This window comes from Thamnophis elegans, chromosome 7, assembly GCF_009769535.1.
Source record: "Thamnophis elegans isolate rThaEle1 chromosome 7, rThaEle1.pri, whole genome shotgun sequence".
NCBI classification, from domain to species: domain Eukaryota; kingdom Metazoa; phylum Chordata; class Lepidosauria; order Squamata; family Colubridae; genus Thamnophis; species Thamnophis elegans.
Genome location: NC_045547.1, coordinates 47102517 through 47123571, shown reverse-complemented (window position 1 = coordinate 47123571; position 21055 = coordinate 47102517). Strand labels below are relative to the sequence as shown.

Sequence of the window (21055 nt, the reverse complement as noted above, 5' to 3'; positions counted from 1 at the left end):
CACAGATTGGCTGAGCCAGCAAGGGCTGGGAGCTGCCTCTCGTTGTTTGCTCAGTTTTATTTTAAAAAAAAATGATTTAGCATATATAATTTGGGAGGCAAATAGTTCTGGAGATAAGCATTCAATAAAAAGATTGCAGGCAAGTCATAAATCCTTTTATGAGAATATCAGTAAATTGCATCAGAATTTGAAGATTTAAATCTTACAGTGTTGAATTCATTTTCTTCACAGCCATTTTTATGATAATCCTATCCAGACTGTGGGAAAGTCTGCTTTTCACCATTTACCTGAACTCAGAACGCTGTATGTATTTGCACCTTTAAAAACACTTTAGCTCCAAACAAAAAATCTTTCATTCCTTAAACCACAACATTAATACATTGTGTTTGTAATTATAGAACATTAAATGGTGTTTCAGAGATGACAGAATTCCCTGATTTGACTGGGGCAACAAGCCTTGAAAGTTTGTAAGTATTAGATCTATAGTTTGTTACTTTTAAAAATAGATGGTAACAATTATTTTTGATGTCCAGTTTCTTTAAAGGACTTGTCTTTTAATCAGTAATATATTTGTAACCCACTGTACAAAATTAGTACATCATTGATTCTAAATTTGTGATGGATTTAAATTAGCTTATGGTTTGAACTATATACATTGGTTGGTTGATTCACTGATTGCATAGTGGAGAACCAGGTGAAAATCCATGAAATATGTTCCTGATATGGTTTTCTTTTATCTCTCAGACTTATCCCTGTACTTCACCTCTTAAATGTATGCACATAATATTGATTATAGATAGGTTCAGGTATGTTGTTCTTCAACAGAGAGAGAATTAACATTTCTTAATTCTTATGAATTAGACAATAGCACCGAATAGTTATATCACTCAGGACTTCAGATTAATCTGCTATGGACTAGGTTAATTCCTATTGCAGTTATTAATTATTTCAAATTTATTATCTTAATAGGATCCTTACAGGAGCTCAGATCACAACTCTTCCAGAATCAATTTGTGAGCACCTTCCTAATCTCCAAGTACTGTAAGTATAGTGGAGAGATAATGTTAAATCATACCACTGATTCAGAGGATGCATACGGTATTATACATACAGTACAATACATACAGTATATCAATAGTATAATGACTTTTTAAAAAGGGAAATCTGGATTGAAATTAGCCATACATTTACTATATTAAATTGGATAAAGAAAACAATCCTCCCTAACTTTGTAATATCCAGATGTGTACTAGTATTGGGAAAGATCTTGTAAAATGGGGTGAAGAGGTACGGCCTAGGGAACAGTCAGATAAGAGTTAGCATAGCCTACACCTGGAGAGTGGACAGGGCAGGAGGCTCAGAAGGGATTCTCTAGTTTTTCAGGCTATAAAGGAGACAGCAGGAAAATTGTATTTTTCGGCTTGCAAGATTCTGTTAATGTAGAAGTAGAATTAGCTTAGCTTGTCATGTCTTGTATCTGAACTACCTGGTAAGTCTGACAAGATGTGACATACCATAACTCTTAGAAATTCCTAGGAAACGTTACCCATTTGGAGGGTGTTATTTTAGGATGCTTTTTAAAAGGTGCTTTTAAAAATTAAGTTAATACGTTTCCCTGAAAATAAAACCAGGTCTTATTTTCTTTTAGGCTTGAAAATAAGTACTTGGGCTTATTTTCGGGGAGGTCTTATTTTTTGAGGTGCAGGAGGTGGCAAGCACAGTCACCTCATGGCTGCTCAGCCCCTTAACCACGGCTGAGCCAGCGAGGGCTGGGAGTTCCGTCTCTCCAGGTGCCTAGAGATATTTTCGGTACACTCTTGCTATCCCCAGTTCTGCCTTCAGCACCAGGCAACCTTGCAGCCAAGGGCCCCTCTCTTCCGCAGCTCACCTTGTGGCTGTGGAGCAGGCAGCAACAACAGTTTGTGCTCCACCAGGCCTGTACCCCGCTGCTGCTGCTTGAGAAAAGAACAATTCTGGAAGATTGTGGGAAGCATGAGCTTACAGTAGAAGCAAATTGCAGCCTATACCTTTCAAGCAATCAAATGTCTCTGTGTGTGTGAGGGGGGCGGGGACAGAGGACAGAGGCAGTTACAAGAATTGCAGACAACACTGTTTGAAAGGGTTTCCACTCTGCCATCTCTCTCTCTCTCTCCCTCCCTCTCTCTCTCTCTCTCTCTGTCTCACACACACACACACACACACACACGGGATAAGAAACAGCTGATGGGAACTGGGTAAGGGGATTGACCCTTCCCCCTCCAGCTCGGCGGTTGCTCAGAGTGGTGCCCCGAGGCCCAGCCTCTGTGTGGGCAACCCCTGCCCAGCCAATGCAAGAAATGGGCTCCCTCGCAACACCTTGTCTCCCACATGAAACCAGTTAGGCTTGACACCCCCTCCCCCAAGTCCCGGTCTTCAACTCGGTGTTTTGTGCACACTCTGTGGCTTCACGTAAGGAAAGCAGAAACAGAGACCCTGGCTTCTTTGTCTCCCCCAAACTCTGCCAGAAATTAGTCTTTGTGAGGCTCGTTGTGCCATCGCAGCCTCTTGGAATAGGATCCTGCAAGGCTTGTTGTGGTGTTGCACTTGTGAACAGCAGCACCGTTGCTAGCTTTATCACACCAGTGCAGCTGGTGTCCTGCCACGAGCGGCTGCACCAGTATGTCAATCCTCATGGCATTGCCACAATTCATGCACACAATGGCACAGCAATTCTTGCAAGGTCTTGCTCCAAGAGGCTGCACCGATGTGACGACCCTCACAGCAATGCCACCGTTTGCATATGCAACACTACAACAAGGCTTGCAGGGTCCTGGGATACGCTGAAGGCTCGGAATGGAGCCTTTTTGGTGAACAGCAGGAAAATGGGGAGAGGGATTTTCCTGCCTCTCATCCTTTTCTCAGTCTGTGCCCTCCCCATTTTCCTGCCGCTCGCCAAAAAAGGCTCTATTCTGGGCCTTCAGCGTTGCAATCCTGGAATATGCTGAAAGCTTGGGGTGAGCCTTTTTGGCAATTGGCAGGAAAATGAGGAGGGGGATTTTCCTACCTCTTGTCCTTTTCTCAATCTCAGCACAGATGGACATACTGAGCCTTCAGCATTGCAATCCTGGGATGTGCGTCCTTTTCTCAAGTGACATTTGACTGGACAGGCTGTGCCCCGAGAGAAGGAATGAGAGGCAGCTCCCAGCCCTCACATGTTCAACTGATCCATGGCCCAAATTAAGGGGCTTGAGCATCCATGAGGTGACCGGAGAAGGGAAGAGCTGCCTCCTGTGCTGACCATTCACTACCTTTTCACTAGGGCTTATTTTGGGGGTAGGACGTGTAAGGCCCACACTCAAAAAATCAGGCTAGGGCTTATTTATGGGGAAGGTTGTATTTTTGGGGAAACACGGTATTATAGGGTAGAAGAAATACTAGAATTGGATACTTCTAGTAGATCAAGATAAACAAGCAATACTGTAAAGAGTTCAGATTAGAACTAACAGCCTAATTTACTTTATAAGTGTTTTTAAGGGGAAAATTTTAAGAATATGTACAATGATGATTTTGCCAATTTTTAAAATTTCTTCCTATTTTTCAAATTATTTTTAAAAGTCATCAATTTTTGGAAAGCACCCTGGATAACAGGAATATCCTATTTTCTTCACCTTATATCAAACCCAAACTCCAAAATCTTTTTTACAGGACAGGATACTTTACAGATACTTTTTAACATGTCAATACATGTTTACACTGAAATAAAGTGCACACTCTGTTCTTGCTTAGATATGCTATTAAGTAGTCCACATTTGCAACATCATGGTATTAACTTTTTTTCTTTTTCTCTTATATTTATTCAATTTGAACATCAAATAGTAGCTCCGAGAGAGCTCTTTTCATACCATGGTTAACCAGTATATTGTAACTTTCAAGAAATCTATGGAGGTAGTTTAATCACTATCAAAAATAATCATTCTGTCTGATTCTTTGTGAATCAGCCAACCGTATTTTCCATTTACCATTACATCATGATGAATGTATCTGGTACTAGTCTCAGCCAACATTCTAGCTACATTAATATTAATATACACCCAAAATATGTCACAAAACCACAATTCTGAGAAAAGAAAATACTTAATTTACTGGAACTACGTTACTTATTGTTAGCTAGATGTCTCTGCATTATTGAAATGCCAGAGAGAGGGAGGGGGAGAGAGGGGGGGATATCAGCCATTTGTACATGTTACACGTTTATCTGTCTACTGTATTGATTGGAGTTAGTCCTTCCTACTCACCTGTCCCTTAGTCAAAAAGGTATCCAAGTCTCAGTTAATAGATGTTGGCTTTCTAGGTGAACTAAGATGCATAATCTCAGATTGGTCCAGGCTCTAAACCATACCCTTCCTCCAGTCTTTCCTGCTAAGATATAGAAATCAGTAATAGGAGTTCCTTTCTTTAATGCTCTTTTCAATTTTACTGAATTGACCATTTTTGTAACTGACCCTGGACTGCATTCCCCAAGTCTTTCTTTATGGCTTCATGCTTCTGAAATATTTACCTGTGTGAAAGTTTGTAATGTTCTATAAGGATGGATTTTTGGTTCGGTTTTGGTTTGGTTTTTTGTGCTCACTTTCAACTCACCAAGTAAGTTTCTTTCAACAGTCTTTTGCTGGATCTTGTTAGAAAGGAAGGTAGAAATGTAAGATGTTTTCATTTGTATAAAAATAACTGCTGTTTAACGAAGTTTATCTAAGATATTTGAAGCATGGACAACTATATTTATCTTTTAAAAATTAGTACAGGAATAAAATCTTAGCATTTATGGCTTTAAAAGGAAACAATAACCATATTCCTATATCCACTCTCATTTTTTTAATTTAAAGACAAAAATGTCTTATTAAAGATTATAGGAGGTTACCCTGCACAAAGGAGTATAGGATACAAATCTATTTCCCCTTTTTTCTTTCTTCTTTTTACAATTTTTGAAAATTACAATGGTTTGTTTTTGATTAGTTATATTATACCATAAATGAGTCCAGATGTTTCAGTTATTCTGTAATCTGTTAGGTTTTGGCTGAAAACATTTGAAGAGTTTTTTCCCCCTTGTAATGATTGATTTTCAAAGTGACTTCTAGTTCCCAAATCACTTTTCTCAACTCAAGATATAGCCATTCTAAAGGTCAGATGTAAGATTGCTTAATTTAAAGTATAGTCTGGGAAGATTATTAAATTTTGCTTTGGTTGCTGCTAAAAATATGGGATAGTCCTAAAACAAAAGAAGAAGGTTATGTAAAACAATTAAAAGAAGTATGTTTTATAAGAAAATTGCATCTAATAGTCTTCTAATATCAATCTCTCTGCGAAAGAAGTTCTAAAATAACTTTTTAATTTTTAGCAGAACCAAATGTCATTTTTGATTTTTATTTTGTTTTTCAGAGATCTTTCATATAATCATCTGGAAGAATTGCCCTCTTTTACAGCTTGTGAAAAACTTCAGAAAATGTAAGGTTTCTAAAAGAGCAAGATTCCCTATCTTTTCCAGTACAAAGAAATTTATCTATGGATGTAGTAATCTGAATCTTTGTTTGCTTATATTCAGATTTTGATATTTTAAAAATTAGAATAGCCTACCAAACTGTCACTGCTTGGGCATGTACAGCTGAGTATAAGCTCTCTAGGGGAGAAAACTCCATTGTTTTGAGCTTTGTATGTCAGAAAAGTGTTTGAGAAAGCGCCAGAGATTAATATTGGAGTTATTCTTTTTATCTTACCTGAGGCGATTTTTCAAAAACAAGATTGCAATATGCTAAAATGTACAGTAGTTATAATTGTTACTCTTGGAATTTGGGCATCAATAGAAATTTTCTTAAAAGTTTTTGTCTATAAATTCATTTTTTGCCATTTCAGTGTTTTACATCACAATGAAATATACGAAATCCATGCCGGTACATTTCAGCAGCTGGTTGCCCTCCGTTCCCTGTGAGTTTCACCATAAAATCGATCTTTACATTACTTGATATTGAGAGGCATAGAAGCTGACATTCCTTTCGCCTGCTCGATCTTACATATATTTTCCTCCTTGATTGTTCAAATTGCTGCATTTGATTTGCCAAAAGGAAACAAACATTCTGACATTGACAATTTCCAGCAATGAATTCACACAGCCATACATCAAAGGGGAAAAAAGCATCCTTGAAGTAGATTTAACTTGTAGACACCACTGAAGAATAAGCAATTTGAATGATTCATGTAAAACCTTTTATTATTACTTGAATGAATAGAAAAATAAAATGACTTTTCTTCAGACTACAAAATTGCAGAATGAATAGACTTTGTATTGTAAATTTTTTATTATTTTTCACCATAAAATATTTTAGCTTGATTTTCAGTTGAATTATACAGCTTATATGTTATACAGATAGCCCTTGACTTACAGCAGTTCGCTTAATGACCATTCAAAGTTACAAAGGCCCTGAAAAATGTGACATGACCATTTTTCATAGTTACAACCTTTGCAGCATCCCCAGGATCATCTGCTCAAAATTCATATGCTGGGCAATGGTTCATATTTACGACCGTTGCGATGTCCAAGGTCATGTGATCACCTTTTGTAACTTTCTAACAAGGAAAATTAATGGGAAAGCCAGATTCACTTAACAACCAGGTTACTAACTTTTCAACTGCAGTGATTCACTTAACAATTGTAACAAGAAAGATTGTAAAGTGGGGCAAAACTCACTTAATAAATGTCTCACTTTGCAACAGAAATGTTGGGCTCAATTATGGTCGTAAGTCAAGGACTACCTGTATTAAAGGTGGAAAATATTCTGAAGTGATTTTGTTCACCTTTCTAAACCCTGGCATTTTAACAGGTAAGCGTAGGCTTTTTATGTCGCTGAATGCCTACAATAATGTAAACTTGCTGCAAATAAGCATGCGTATATTAGAGGTAGGTCCAAAAAATTGTGGGGAAAAAGGTTGCAAATAGGAGTAGATTAGAGCAAATTGGCAGAGATAGACAGAGAAACAGATGGACCAAAATGAGAAACAGAAACAGTGGATAATATCAATGGATCTGCCTTATTGAAATCTAACATACACTGCTGCATGTCCCTGATTCTCCTGTATAATTTACTAATGATGTTAGCTAGATAATACTAGTTGTGAACCATAATTGCAGATCATAACTTTTATTCTGGCTACCAAGTCAGGTAAGTAAGCAGTACTTAAAAGATATTTTCAGTTCAGAGAGAAAAGTGATTTAGTAAATGAAAAGTGTTCTGTGAGCATGGATGTATGAGAGATGAAAGGAAAATGACGGGAAGGAGTAAGAACTAAAGCTTGTCATTTCTTACTTGGTTTATAGGAATAGCAACAGTTAGGGCAGAGATTACCCATCAATTACTGATTTGGTAGGAAGGATGTAAAATAAGAAAAGAATGCGTGAATTTGATCGATTACCTTAAAATTTGATTGAAAACCAAAATTTGGTTGAAAACCAAAATTTGGTTGAAAACCAAATGGGATGAAACAAACAGGGAAACATAATTCCACAAATTTTGAAGGGCTGCAGCACTGGATGATAGATAGATAGATGATAGATAGATAGATAGATAGAGATGGATGATAGATAGATAGATGATAGATAGATAGACAGACAGGCAGGCAGGCAGGCAGGCAGGCAGGCAGGCAGGCAGGCAGGCAGGCAGGCAGGCAGGCAGGCAGAAATCTATTCTCACAAGCTTTTGTAACTTTCAATCCATATCATCATTAATTTAGGTACATTTTTCTCTGAAAGTTGAAAATCAATTGTTGGAAGCAATTTCTTGCTGTTAATATTGTAATAAAAACATTTAACACTCTACATTACTAAGCAGATGACATTTTATTTCTTGTAGGGATTTAGCATGGAATAAAATCTCTATTATTCATGCCAATGCATTTTCTTCTTTACTGTCCCTTATTAAAATGTAAGTATTTTTCTTATTTTAATGTTTGATCCTAAATAACTGTAAAACAGAAGAACAATATAATATATAATCAGTTTTTTCTTTATAACTGAACAATAATTTTATATTTCTACCTTGCAGTTTAATTCAGTTAGTGCTGCATCAGAATCTTACATCAGAAAGTGTCAGCATTAACTTGCTATTTTTTATGTTTAAGTTGTGTTTTTGAGATGTAATTAAACTGATACCCTCCTTATGAAGACTAAATAGGAGGAATCTTAGGATATGATAGGGCAAACTGAAATGCTCCAAACTAAATGAAATCTTTGATAGCCAAACAATAGGTTGTTTACAAAAATTCCGAAAACTCTTTGTCTCTCTACTAATGGTAAGATATTTTACATCTTATAATGGTCTATTTAATAGTATAAGTGGAATGCATAAATGTTTCTACGTGAGAACTTTCTACATGAGAGTTGCCACAAAACCTGTGAGTGCTCAAATGTGTACTTATTAAAAATTGAATAAGAACTAGGAAGAATAAAAAATTTGGGGGGGCAAGACACTTAGGAAAGTGCCTAAGTAAGCATAGGCTATATTTGCATAAGTAACACCTTTATTAAGGAAACAATTGCTTCCACTAAGCTTCTGGATGCAATTAAATGTGCTGTGTATCAGAGGTGATATTCAGCAGGTTCTGACCTGTTCTGGAGAACTGATATCAGAAATTTTGAGTTGTTCGGAGAATTGGTAAACATCACCTCTGACTGGCCCCACCCCCATCTATTCTCTGGCTCCCAAGTCCCAGCTGATCAGGAGGAAGTGGGGATTTTGAAGTAACCTTCCCCTGGAGTGGGGAGGGAGTGGAGCTTTTACAGTATTCTTTCCCTGCCATGCTCACCAAGCCACACTCACAGAACCGGTAGTTAAAAAAAAAAAAAGAATCCTACCGCTGCTGTATATCACCTTTACAGGCTTATATAATTCGGGTCTGGATGTCTCTGAGACTGAATCTGCAGTGAGATCTGGGAGAGAAGGCTTATTGAGGCTTAGAGCCTTTAGGAATTTATTAGCAAAGAAACTGGGGACAGAAAAAACTGTCAGATAAATTTTTCTGAAAGTGTAGTATATATTTGTCTGGAATAATATTTCTATTGGTTTAAAAAGATAAAAACATATGGGGAAAATTCTAGCATTGATAGCTGATTCTTTGGTTGTTACTTTGTTATTTTGCAGGGATCTGTCATCCAACCATTTGTCTTCTTTTCCTATAACTGGTCTACATGGTTTAACTCATTTAAAATTAACAGGAAATTATCCACTTCAAAGTTTGATATCATCTGAAAACTTTCCAGAACTCAAGTGAGTACCTCATTACAATTCATAGGGCACAGTTGTTCTCATGTGCAATGGAAGAAGTGTAACTGTATAATGTGTGTTACTTCTTACTCAAAGTCTTCGATACACAACAGCCAAACTAAGGTATACATGGCAAAAAATATGGCTTTAAATTATTCATGTTTATCTTGAGAAAATGTAACTGATTTTGAACAGCCTAGTTAGTAGCTTCTTATCCTAAAATATACCTATTTTCAGCAGTACTTCCAAATATATTTATACTTGCAAGTACTTTGTATATATTATATTACACACTTGATGAATGTATTTTATTTTTCTTTATGTACACTGGGAGCATATACACCAAAGACAAATTCCTTGTGTGTCCAATAACACTTGGCCAATAAAGAATTCTATTCTATTCTATTCTATTCTATTCTATTCTGGAATGCTTCCCCCTCCTTAAATGTTGTTTCATAAACTACAAATAATTTAAAATGGAAAACATGAGAAGAAGGGGGCGAGGGCGGAAGGCTTATATAGTTAGTTCATTTTTTCTTTACTTTTTTCCTGAAAGTGCAGGGTCCACTTTTTCAGATCAGCATAGTATTGTTCCATCGGTTGTGACAGAAATTGACCCACCGGTTTGTCACCGGAGCCTGACGTCATAGGTAAAGGAGAATGACTGACCCAAAGTCATCCAGTATGGAGGACTAGAATTCTCAGTCTCCTACTTTTTAGCCTGGTGCTGTTCTGTCCCAAGCCTCTACAATATATACAGACGCAGACTTAGCTGTCTGCCACAACTAAGGAGGGAGATAAGCAACCCCTTGGCTGGGAGCCCAGAAAGCTATCTCTGTGAAACAAGGCTTGAACTCATGAAATTCTCCCAATCTTTCTCTACGGCTGGATCAGTAAATTGTTGTTTCCTGCAAAATACCCCTCCAATTGCCCCACCTATAAGCTCTCCGGGAGGGGCCAATCCGTAGCCACCTGTTCCTATTTCCTTCTGTGACTCTTTTTCCAAAGCTGCTCCCTCCTCTTCTCATCCCTATGTATATGTATGTCAGGGACAGCCTCCCTCTGTTCTTCCTCACTGCTCCCTGACTCAGATGCCACCTGGTTGCCAACAGGCCTCTCTAGTCCCTGCTCTGACTCCGAACACACACACCCGAGTCTTCCTCAGTTTCCAGATCAGTCCCATAGTGTTCATTGCTGCCAGATTCCAGCAACAGCTCAGCCGGCCGCTGTTGAGCCACAACACTATTCCTCACCGCAGGGCCTTTCCCCGGGTCTGACACTCAGGGTGTGGCTTAGATGGGAATTGCTCATGGAAGGCCTGCACCAAAGCAGGTGCGTGCACAGAGGTAAAATCCTCCAGCCCATAGCCCTTCCATTCAATCAGGTATTGGAACCATCCTTTCAGCCATTGGGAATCCTGGATACTGGCAACTTCGCTCCACATTGTCACAAGTTTCTGGCTGGGGATGATCTGGGTGGAGAAGAGGACAAGCTGGCTGTTCAGGAACAAGGAGAGATTGATGAAAAACCGGATGGACTCACATTGAATGTGGCAATGTCAGGCGATAGGCGACCGGATTGATGACTGCTTCAACAGGAAATGGGCCAAGGTAACAGTGGTCTAACTTCTTGACCGGCCAGTCTGATGGAAGGTGTCTAGTGGGCAGCCACACTCGATCCCCCACAGTCAACGCCAGCGTCACGTGCCGAGACCTGTCCACGACGCTCTTATAGTCCTCCTTGGCTTTATCCAGATATCATCGCACCACTTGATGGAACGCTTGTAGTTCTGACAGAAAGTCCTTAGCTGCGGGGACCGGTGAATCGATTGGTGGAGGGGAAAGAACCAAGGATGATATCCTAAATTGGCCAAGAAGGGCGTCGTTTGTGTGGATGTGTGCTGCAAGTTATTGAACACAAACTCCACCACTGCCAGGTAGTCCGCCCAATCATTTTGCTGCTGGTTCACAAAACAGTGCAGGTACTGCTCCAAGATCTCGATCACTTACTCAGTCTCTTCGTCGGTTTCTGGATGGTGCGCTGAGGACAAGCAGATTTTTATATCCAAGGCCTTCATCAGCCCTTTCCAAAACTGGGCTGTAAATTACATTCCTCTGTCCGACACGATCCTGTCAGGTAGGCCATGCAGCCTGAAAACATGTTGGATAAATATGCAGGTGGTGGCGCAGGCGGTCTCCAACATGGGATAAAATGTGCCATCTTTGTCAGCATGTCTACCACTACAAACACCCTGGTAAATTCAGTAGATGGAGGCAAGTCTGTCAGGAAGTCCATAGAAATGGCCTCCCAGGGTCTCTCCGGTGTCGGCAATGGCTGGGGGGACTCCCATTGCTGACTTGGCCTGCTGACACCGTATACAAGACGGTGTAACAATAGGATTGTATGTCATGTTGTAATCGGGGCCACCAGAAAGTATGGGAGACCAACAGCTCAGCTGGCCACTGTTGAGCCACAACAGGTGCCTTAACCATTAGATAAAACTGTCTCACTCTTAGGAGTAAAATACTTTGTCATATTCACTTAATTTAAAAATGCTGTCATAACTAAATCAAAAGTGATAGATTTTATTCATACCCTATTCTTTTGGGCAGACCCGGTATCTAAGAATATATAATATATTTTATATAAGATAACCATATTTAAAACTGTTGATAAAGACCACAACATCACACTGTGTTACAGTACACCTATATCCAGAACCAATGAGGGATATTTAGCTAGCATGGAAAGGTGCCTTGTACATCTGCCATAACTTAAATCATCATAAAATAAAATGTGTTCATAAATATTGGGAAATGAATGCCAAACATCATAATCTTGTGTGACCATCGGAAAATAAGCTGTTCTTAACAGTCAGTCAGCAAATGATAATGCAGTGTAGTTATTTCTCTTCTGACCAATCCCCACTTTACTTTTTTCTTTTAAACAATCTCTGTATAACATTAAACTTTGTGATCCTCTCAAGCCTGGGGTAGCTTCATCCTGTGTGAAAGAGGCAAAAGAACAGTCACACGAAAGCAGCAAAAATGAAAATAACAATGACAACATATATACAATGTTCTGAAGCATAGAATTTGGAAGAATGGCTTAACTAAATTTAATATATCTGTCAAAAATTCTGAGTGTTCAATTTAATTTTCCGTGTAATATTAAATATCAGTTTGATAAAAATTATTAGTATATATTTAAACATGCTTATATGTAAACAGTTTGGTCTACATCAAAATAACAAAATAAATGTGTGTAACCAAATATGTCTGTTATTCTTTAGGGTGATAGAAATGCCTTATACTTATCAATGCTGTGCCTTTAGAGCCCATGACAACTACTATAAAATCCAGAATCAATTGAACAAAGCTGAGAATGGCAGTGCTGATGAATTTCAAAGGAAAGATAGTAGCAGTTTCCATACAAATGGTAAGCACTGTAAACATGCATTAAAACATATTTTTAAAAAAGGATTTGGTTAGAATTAGGCTATCAAAATTGACGATCAAATTTTCTAATTTTACCATTTTAATTTGTGAATATCAGTACAAGATGTCATTAATTCCTGTGAATCTATATTTTAAATTTTATTCTAATCGTTGCAAAAAACTTGAGGTGGTAAAAGATTTTTATTTCCCGCAATGTATATATGGCTTGATAATAAAAGAATTATTTTAAGTAACCTAAATAACCCTTGAAATTCTATAATTCTAAGTACCTGTGAAGAAGACAAATTTGATGTTTAATTAAGGTTTAAAAACTCTTAATTCTCCCTATAGCTACATATTAAATATTGTTATAAATATTAGTAACTAAATACTGTGATTTTCCTTCCTACAGATGAACATGCTTTTGAGGATTTTTCTCTTGACTTCAATGAAGATCTGAAAACTTATCATTCAGTTCGATGTTCTCCTTTTCCAGGTAATAATAGAATTGTTTGAGCAGAATTATTTCCTGTGAAATTTTATTATACTTTCTAAGGGAAAAATTTTTTTGGAAGCTATATGGAATACTTGGGTACGCACAGTGGTGGGATTTAGCCAGTTCGCACCTATTCAGGAGAACCGGTTGTTAACTTTCTAAGCAGTTTGGAGAACCGATTGTTGGAAGAAATCTTATTTTGTTTTTTCCACTTTACAGGGCTAATCCTGTAAGGAAGGCAGGAAGGAAACATTCTGGTGTTGTTTCTAGCCTAATCTTTATTGCCCTGCTTACAGAAACTGCCTCTCTGGTTAACCCTTATTACATTGTAACAGCTAAGGCGAAGCGCCCGTTGACTTGAGTGACATTGAGGTTTGGCCACGCCCACCAGTCACATGACCATCAAGCCACACCTACACAGCTGATCATTAGTTCAGAGAACCAGTCGCTAAGGGATATATTTTTATTACTGATTCATTTATCTTTTAAAAAATCAATTCCTAAGTAAGTATTAGTTGTCTATGCTATATATAAAATAAACCAAAACATAATGACATAAAGCATAAATTAAAATGAATTTAAAAGACAAAATTAAAAAAACCCTGCACTTAAATGCAGTATCAAAACAGAAGTTCCAGATAATTAAATAACTGTAATTTTAAAAGTCTTCATATACCACTGAAAACCTAGTTCAGTACTGCAACTTTTACTATCTGGAAATTTCACTACCAGAGAGTTTCAATCAGAAGGTCCAAGGTACAGTGCTTTTCCTATTATCTACTTGAAAGCAGCCTAAAGATAAGATTAGTTTCCCATTAGTACATAGTAAGGAATAAAATAAAAGCATTGCCTATGCTATTCCTGTTCAGGAACCATTCTCAAAAGGAAGGAAATAGCAAATTGTCTTCAAGCTAGATGAAAAAGAGATAACAAGGTCTACCTCTAAGAATGTAACTTCAATTTAGATTCTAAAAAAATGAGGGGAAAATAGATCTATTGCTATTTCAATATACCAGCTGTGCTGGATTTAGAATATCTTAAAATATCTAATGATTCTTCAGTTGGTTTATTTTACTTTTAATTGTGATTTATTTGGTGTTGTTTCATGATATATGGTTTTAATATGTATTTTAGCCAAAAAACTTCTTATGTGCAGCATACAAATGGTACAATAGCATAAATAAGGCTTGAAACTGTTTAACAGTCACCTAGAGGTGATTCTGGGATGCTTACAACCAAGAAAAAAACCAAGAGAAATATTTAAAACTTAAGATAATAAATATTAACAAAATTAACATTGAAATTCACAAAGAAAGAACAAATGGGGCAGAGGTAGCATTCTCTTCAGTTCATTAACCACCACCAGTATGACATGCCCCCATTGGGTCACCAGGTGAATTGGCAGAGCCAGATTTTAAAGCCCCTATGGAAGGCAAGAGTGTGGTATGTCACCTTGAGCTGAATAATATTCCAGAGGGCAGGACAGAAAAGATTCTTCTTCCAGATCTCACCAGCCAGATTCTTTGACTGATGAGGCAGCATGCTCTTTCTGCCAGTGTGGGTGGGGCAAGATAATCCCACTGGAGTGAGATGGTTCCTCAGGTAACCTGGACTGATGCCCTAAAAGGGTTTTAAAGAAAATGACCAACACTTTGAATTTGACCCAAAAGCAAACTGGCAACCAGTGTACCTTGCGCAACAGTGGTGTTACATGGACCACTTTATGGGCCCTACAAACTATTCATACTGTACCAGCTGAAGCTTCTAAATAGTCTTCAAGGGTAGACCCATGTAGACTACATTGCAATAGTCCAGACATGAAATGACCAGGGCCTGAATCACTGAGCATGGGAATTCATGATCAAGGAAAGGGTGCAACTGGCGCACAACACGAAGTTGTACAAAATTGAGAGTCCAAGAAAGCCTACAAATTGCGCTCAGGGTCTGTCTGGGGCAGGATCACCCATCCAGAACTACAGATGTTCCAGATCCTGAAACCTCATTCACCCAAAGCCACTCAGTCTTACCAGGGTTTATCCAAAGCTTATTGTCCCCCATCCAGATCCCTACAGTCTCCATTCACAATGGAAGAATAGTATACATTATTGGGTCACCAGCAGTGGTGGGTTTCAATTTTTTTAGAACCTCTTCTGTAGGTGTGGCCTGCTTTGTGGGAGTGGCTTGCCAGCCATGTGACTCGGTGGGTGTGGCCAACTTGTAAAATGTGGTGAAACTCACTTAACAACGCTCTTGCTTAGCAACCAAAATGTTGCCTCAGAAACTCTGGCATTTGAAACACGCAAGTCTTAAAGCTGTCAAGTTACAAGACCCTTGCACCTCTAACCCATTAGGAAAAAACCCAGGGGTGTTCAAACTTGACAGCTTTAAGGCTTGTGGACTTCAACTCCCAGAATTCCTCCTCTCGCTCTTCATTTTGATGATGTGCGGATGGGCAGGGGGGAGGGAGCTGGAACCGGTTCTAAACGGCACTGTAGATTTGTGGAACCTCTTCTATAGAAGAGGTTAGAACTGGCAGAAACCTACCCCTGGTCACCAGGGATGAAAATATAAAGTAGAGTATCACCAGCATACTGATAGTACCTCATCCCATGATTAGCAGATGATTTCACCCAGAAGCTCCATGTAGATGTTAACAAGGAGTGGAGAGAGGCTGAACTTTGTGCTACACCACAAAGGAGCAGCCTTGGGATGGACCTCTCGCTCCCTATCAACGCCATTTGGGACCATCCTTAGAGAAAGGAGATAAATCGGTGAAAGACTGCGCTGCTGACCCCCAGATCTCACAACTGATCCCAAAGGATATCAATGGTATCAAAGGCCTCTGACAGATAAGAAGTGTCAGGATTTTAGATTTAGATTTGTTTATTATTTATAGGCCGCCCTTTTCCCTGAGGGGACTCAGGGCGGCTTACAATTTGTGGGGAGGGGAATACAAGACAAGACATGAGACAATACATAAGTAAAAATAGAACACAACATTCATTGTTGGATGGATGCACTACCCCATCCCACTTTTACAAAAGATAGACAAGTGTGAAGCTGTTTCTGTCTCTTACTGATTACACTCACTGTAGTCTATTGTCTGTGCACTCATCACAAAAAGTAATGAAAACTGGACATAGATGAGCTTACCATGACTTTACTTTTTCTTTATTTTCTTTGTAGGACCTTTCAAGCCCTGTGATTGCCTCTTTGGTAGTTGGTTGATCAGAGTTGGAGTTTGGACCTTAATACTTTTAGCCTTTATTTGCAATATATTGGTGATTGCAACAATCTTCCAAGTTCCCCTGTTCATCTCCTCCATAAAGTTTATAATTGGACTAATAGCTATTGTAAATACTCTCATGGTTGTCTCTAGCAGTGTGCTTGCTAGTGTGGATGCAATAACCTATGGAGTCTTTGCTCAATATGGAACTTGGTGGGAAGATGGAATTGTTTGTCATATCATTGGAATTCTTTCTATCTTTGCTTCAGAGGCTTCTATTTTCTTGCTCACCTTAGCAACTGTTGAGCGTGTGTTTTCTGTGAAATATAGAACAAAATTTGAAACCAAACACACTCTAACTAATATAAAAAGAGCCATCATCTTTTGTTTTGTACTGGCGTTAATAATTGCTGTGATTCCAGTGCTCAGTGACAGTGAATATGGAGGTTGTCCCTTATGCATACCACTGCCTTTTGGAAGACCATCAGGTGTGGGTTATACAGTCGCAATGGTCTTAATGAACTCTTTTTGTTTTCTTGTAATGACAGTAGCATACACAAAACTCTACTGTAGTCTGGATAATGGAGAAATGGATATTATTTTGGATTGCTCCATGATCAAACACATAGCTTTATTACTTTTTATTAACTGCATTCTCTATTGTCCTGTGGCCATCTTATCATTTTCATCATTATTGAACCTTCATTTTATTGGCCCAGAAGTCATCAAACCAATACTTTTAGTGATTGTTCCCCTTCCAGCATGTCTAAACCCACTTCTCTACATACTTTTTAATCCTCATTTCAGGAAGGACTTGAGGAGGCTTCAAAAGCTTTCATTTGGATGGAAAACATCAAAACATCCTAGTTTGGTCTCTGTCAATTCAGAGGATGCAGAGAAACAGTCGTGTAATTCAACTCAAGCTCTAGTAACCTTTGCAAGTGCCAGAATATCATGCAATGTTGTTCCCAGCAAACCAGTAGTGCCGTCATCCTGCGAATTCAGTGAAAGCTGTAACCTTTCATCCATCACATTTGTCCCATGCCACTAACTTCATTTCAGAGGTTGTGGTGAGGTTTACAAAAAATAAATAAATAGATGAATGTACATGTGTTGCTTATAAAGAGAGAAGCAACCAACTACTCTGATTTTATGGGAAAGAAAACTGAAATTGTGAAATTTCAGTACAGGTAATCCTCAACCTATGACCCCAATTGAGCCCAAAATTTATGTTGTTAAGTGAGATATTTTAAAGTGAGTTTTGCATCATTTTATTATCTTTCTTGCCTCCGTTGTTAAGTGAATTACTGCACTTCATAAGTTAGTAACCCAACACTGAAAAAGGTTAGTGACCATTGAAGCATCACCATGGTCATGTGATTAATATTCAGTTGCTTGGCAACTGGCATGTTTCCTGGAGTCATGTGATAAGCATTGGTAACCTTTCCAGCCAGTTTCCAACAAGCAAAGTCACTGGGGGGAGACAGATCGCTTAATGATCACATGATTCACTTAACTGCAGTGAATCACTCAAGATCTCTGGCAAAAGTCATAAAATGGGGCACATCTCACTTAATAATTCTCGCTTCGCAAAGGAAATGCTAGGCTCAATTGTGGTCATAAGTTGAGGACTATCTGTATATAGCTGAGCTGCCCTCAATATTCTTTTAAAGATTTATCTGAAAGCCAAGAATGTTACATGTATAAAGGAATCCTGAAAACAGAAAATACCAAATAGAAATGGCTTCTAACCTTTGCATAACTTGTTGGCATCTGAGATTCAGTTGAATCTTAAGATATCTATTAACTTAGTGGACTTTTTTAGAAAAGTCATAGGAATGATATGAACAGAATAACTTATATGAAGTTCTACGCTGTGTCAATTTTATCCAGTTGACTTATGCATCCATGGAAATAATATGAAGAAATTATGCACTATATATATTTAAATCAGTAAAGTATAATTTGGAAATATTAAAATTCATTTCAGAGATTTTAAAACAATGTGTAAATATAGAATTATTTATCTTTATAGTAAAATCATACTCAAATATGAGAATAAGGCATGTAGTTTCATGTTGCTTTAATTACTAGATTTCTATTTCCAGCTCATATCTGTTTAAATTTTTGATCTGTAAATATGTAAATTTGTATTGATTGTAAATACTGTTGGTTTTTTCTACTGATGTTTTAAATATGTAATTTGTAATAAAATGTGCAATTACCCTTGAAGGATCACTTAGTGCTTTAAATCTCAGATGTATTTCGCAGCAATTCCAGAGTATTCTCTGACATTCTTGTAATTTAATTGCAAAATGAAGTTTGTAAGATTTCTTTTTCCATCAGAAGAAATAATACAAGCTTTCTCTTGGTATAAACATGTGTAGATTTTCACAGCCAATATCTGCTGGGCAGTGTTGAGGTTGAGGATTTAATAACACAAAACCAGATTTCCTGCTGGCAACTGTGTTATCTTCAGAGGCAACGTGGTCTATTTGGCAAGTGAGCAAGGACTGATTTGCCTATCTTTATAAGCAGATGACCTCACTTCAGTTTGGTCTTTAGCTGAGCTTGTTTCCGTTTAGTACAGGTTGTTGGTCTTCACTAATGTGCTGATCAAGTAGATGCTACAACGCATCAAACACATCTTCCCTGAAGACACTGCCAACCTGTACACTACACCAGTACATGACTGGAATCTCTCAGAAGCAAGAAAACCTATCTTCCTTTTTTCCTCACAATTTTACTTCAATGCCAAGGCTCCACAACAATTCTAAACTTCCTGAAAATGAAAAAAATCTTCAAATGTTCACAATCTCATCAGCTATACAACTGCAGTGTAGTGCTGCCCTGCTTAGTTACCTGTGGTCTCCATAACAGGCCACCTTGCGTCTGAAGAGGCAACGTTCTCTTGACTTAATATATTCATGGATATCTTCAGTGCAGGGATATTGACTACATGTGCATAATTGCATCTTCTAAATGCCTCAGTTTATACATTTGTGTTAGACATTGAGCAAATATGTAATTGTTGTAGTCATATGAGATGATATTATTTCTGTTCAGATGTGTATTTCTAGGCACTAGAAAAACAAATGAAAATGTAAAACTTTTCCATTTGGAAAAAGCACATATATTTATCTGAACCACAAACTGCAGGAGGCCACACTACAGTACACCATCTTTTGAAAAGTGGGATCTAAGTGCATTCATGATACAATTCAATGTCTTTTGGTCTACAGTTTTATTCTATTTTTTTTCCTTGCTGGATGCTGCAGGGGAAGAAGAGTTTTCCTTTGGGGTAAAACCAGTGGTCCAACTTTGGGGTTTAGATTCTTAGTTTTCTTAATATCTGTGAAGTAAAAAGTGGCAGTCCATAGTTTTTTGCCTCTAGAAATTTATGAGTACAAAAACAAAGCATTTCAGAATTTAATTGCTTTCCTCCTAGCATCAGTGAGACAAATAAGTTAAAGAAATAACAAAATAAGGTTAATAACTTCAAATCTTCAAAATGAATAATGATGTTGCTCACAATCAAATTACAGAATCCACATTGGGAGCGCAATACAACAATTTTGTTAGAGAACAAAATGATCAGTAGCTTGATATGAAAAAAACATGTCTTTTCTGTTGCATCCTCCTACCCTATGGAATACTCCCTCCTGGGGGGCTGACAGGCCCCCACCCTTTAACCTTCCACAGAGCACTCAAGACCTGCCTGTTCCTCCAGGTGCTGGGATAGGGTAAAGTCATAATGGAAAGAGAATGTTATGGGTGGCAGCAGAAATGTATGGTTGCAGTACCAGTCATGTCAAATCTTTATTATGGTAATAGACCAGCATAAAGATGGTAGGTATAGTCAATTAAATTAAATTAACAGAGGTGAAATGATAGAAGGTGTTGAAGCTACAGGAACCTTGGGGGTGAATGATCATGCAATATTGGAATTCAACATTATGCAAGCACAAGCTATAGAACAAAGTCGAACTAGAGTCTTGGACTTTAAGAGAGCTAATTTCAATAAACTTAGAGCTTGGGAAGGATTCCATGGATGAGAATCCCCAAGGGGAAAACAATTAAAGCTTGGAAAATTTTGAAAAGTGAGATTATAAATGCCCAGTCTAGTGGAAAGGGGGGCACATAACTAAGGCAGAATATCAGCAAACAGCCTGAGCCTGCAAAGATGAAGTGAGGAAAGCTAAGGCTCACAACAAACAAAGGCTTGCGACAAAAGTAAAAAAAATAACAAAAAAACTTCTTCCAACATGTTAAAAACAAGGAAAAAGTCAAGGAAATAATTGGTCCAGTGCTCAGAGAAAGTGGCAAGAAGGTGACAAGTACCAGGGAAAAAGCAAAACTGCTTAACTCGTTTTTAGCATTTGTCTTTACACAAAGAGAAAAAACAGTCCAACCTTTCAAAAAGAGCACCACAAAAAACAGATTAGGAACACAAGTTAAAATAGGGAAGAAAATGGTAAGTGAGCACCTGTCTACTCTAGATGAGTTCAAATCTCCAAGGCCAGATGGATTACACCCCAGGGTTCTGAAGGAACTGGCAGACGAGGTCTCAGAACCACTGAACTATAACTTTCAAAGATCCTGGAGCACC

At 38.0% G+C, this 21055-nt stretch overlaps 1 protein-coding gene across 1 annotated transcript in view; it reads left to right on the top strand.

The window, feature by feature from the left end:
• The window catches only part of LGR5 (leucine rich repeat containing G protein-coupled receptor 5), a 60093-nt gene extending 42409 nt beyond the window's left edge, over positions 1-17684 (top strand). Inside the window, exons 9-18 of the mRNA XM_032220628.1 lie at positions 232-303; positions 399-467; positions 970-1041; positions 5416-5481; positions 5887-5958; positions 7878-7949; positions 9165-9290; positions 12580-12725; positions 13137-13220; positions 16407-17684. Coding sequence (XP_032076519.1) covers positions 232-303; positions 399-467; positions 970-1041; positions 5416-5481; positions 5887-5958; positions 7878-7949; positions 9165-9290; positions 12580-12725; positions 13137-13220; positions 16407-17497 — 1870 coding nt within the window. The 3' untranslated portion in view covers positions 17498-17684. The remainder of the gene's footprint in view (positions 1-231; positions 304-398; positions 468-969; positions 1042-5415; positions 5482-5886; positions 5959-7877; positions 7950-9164; positions 9291-12579; positions 12726-13136; positions 13221-16406) is intronic.
• Positions 17685-21055: the final 3371 nt, after the last annotated feature.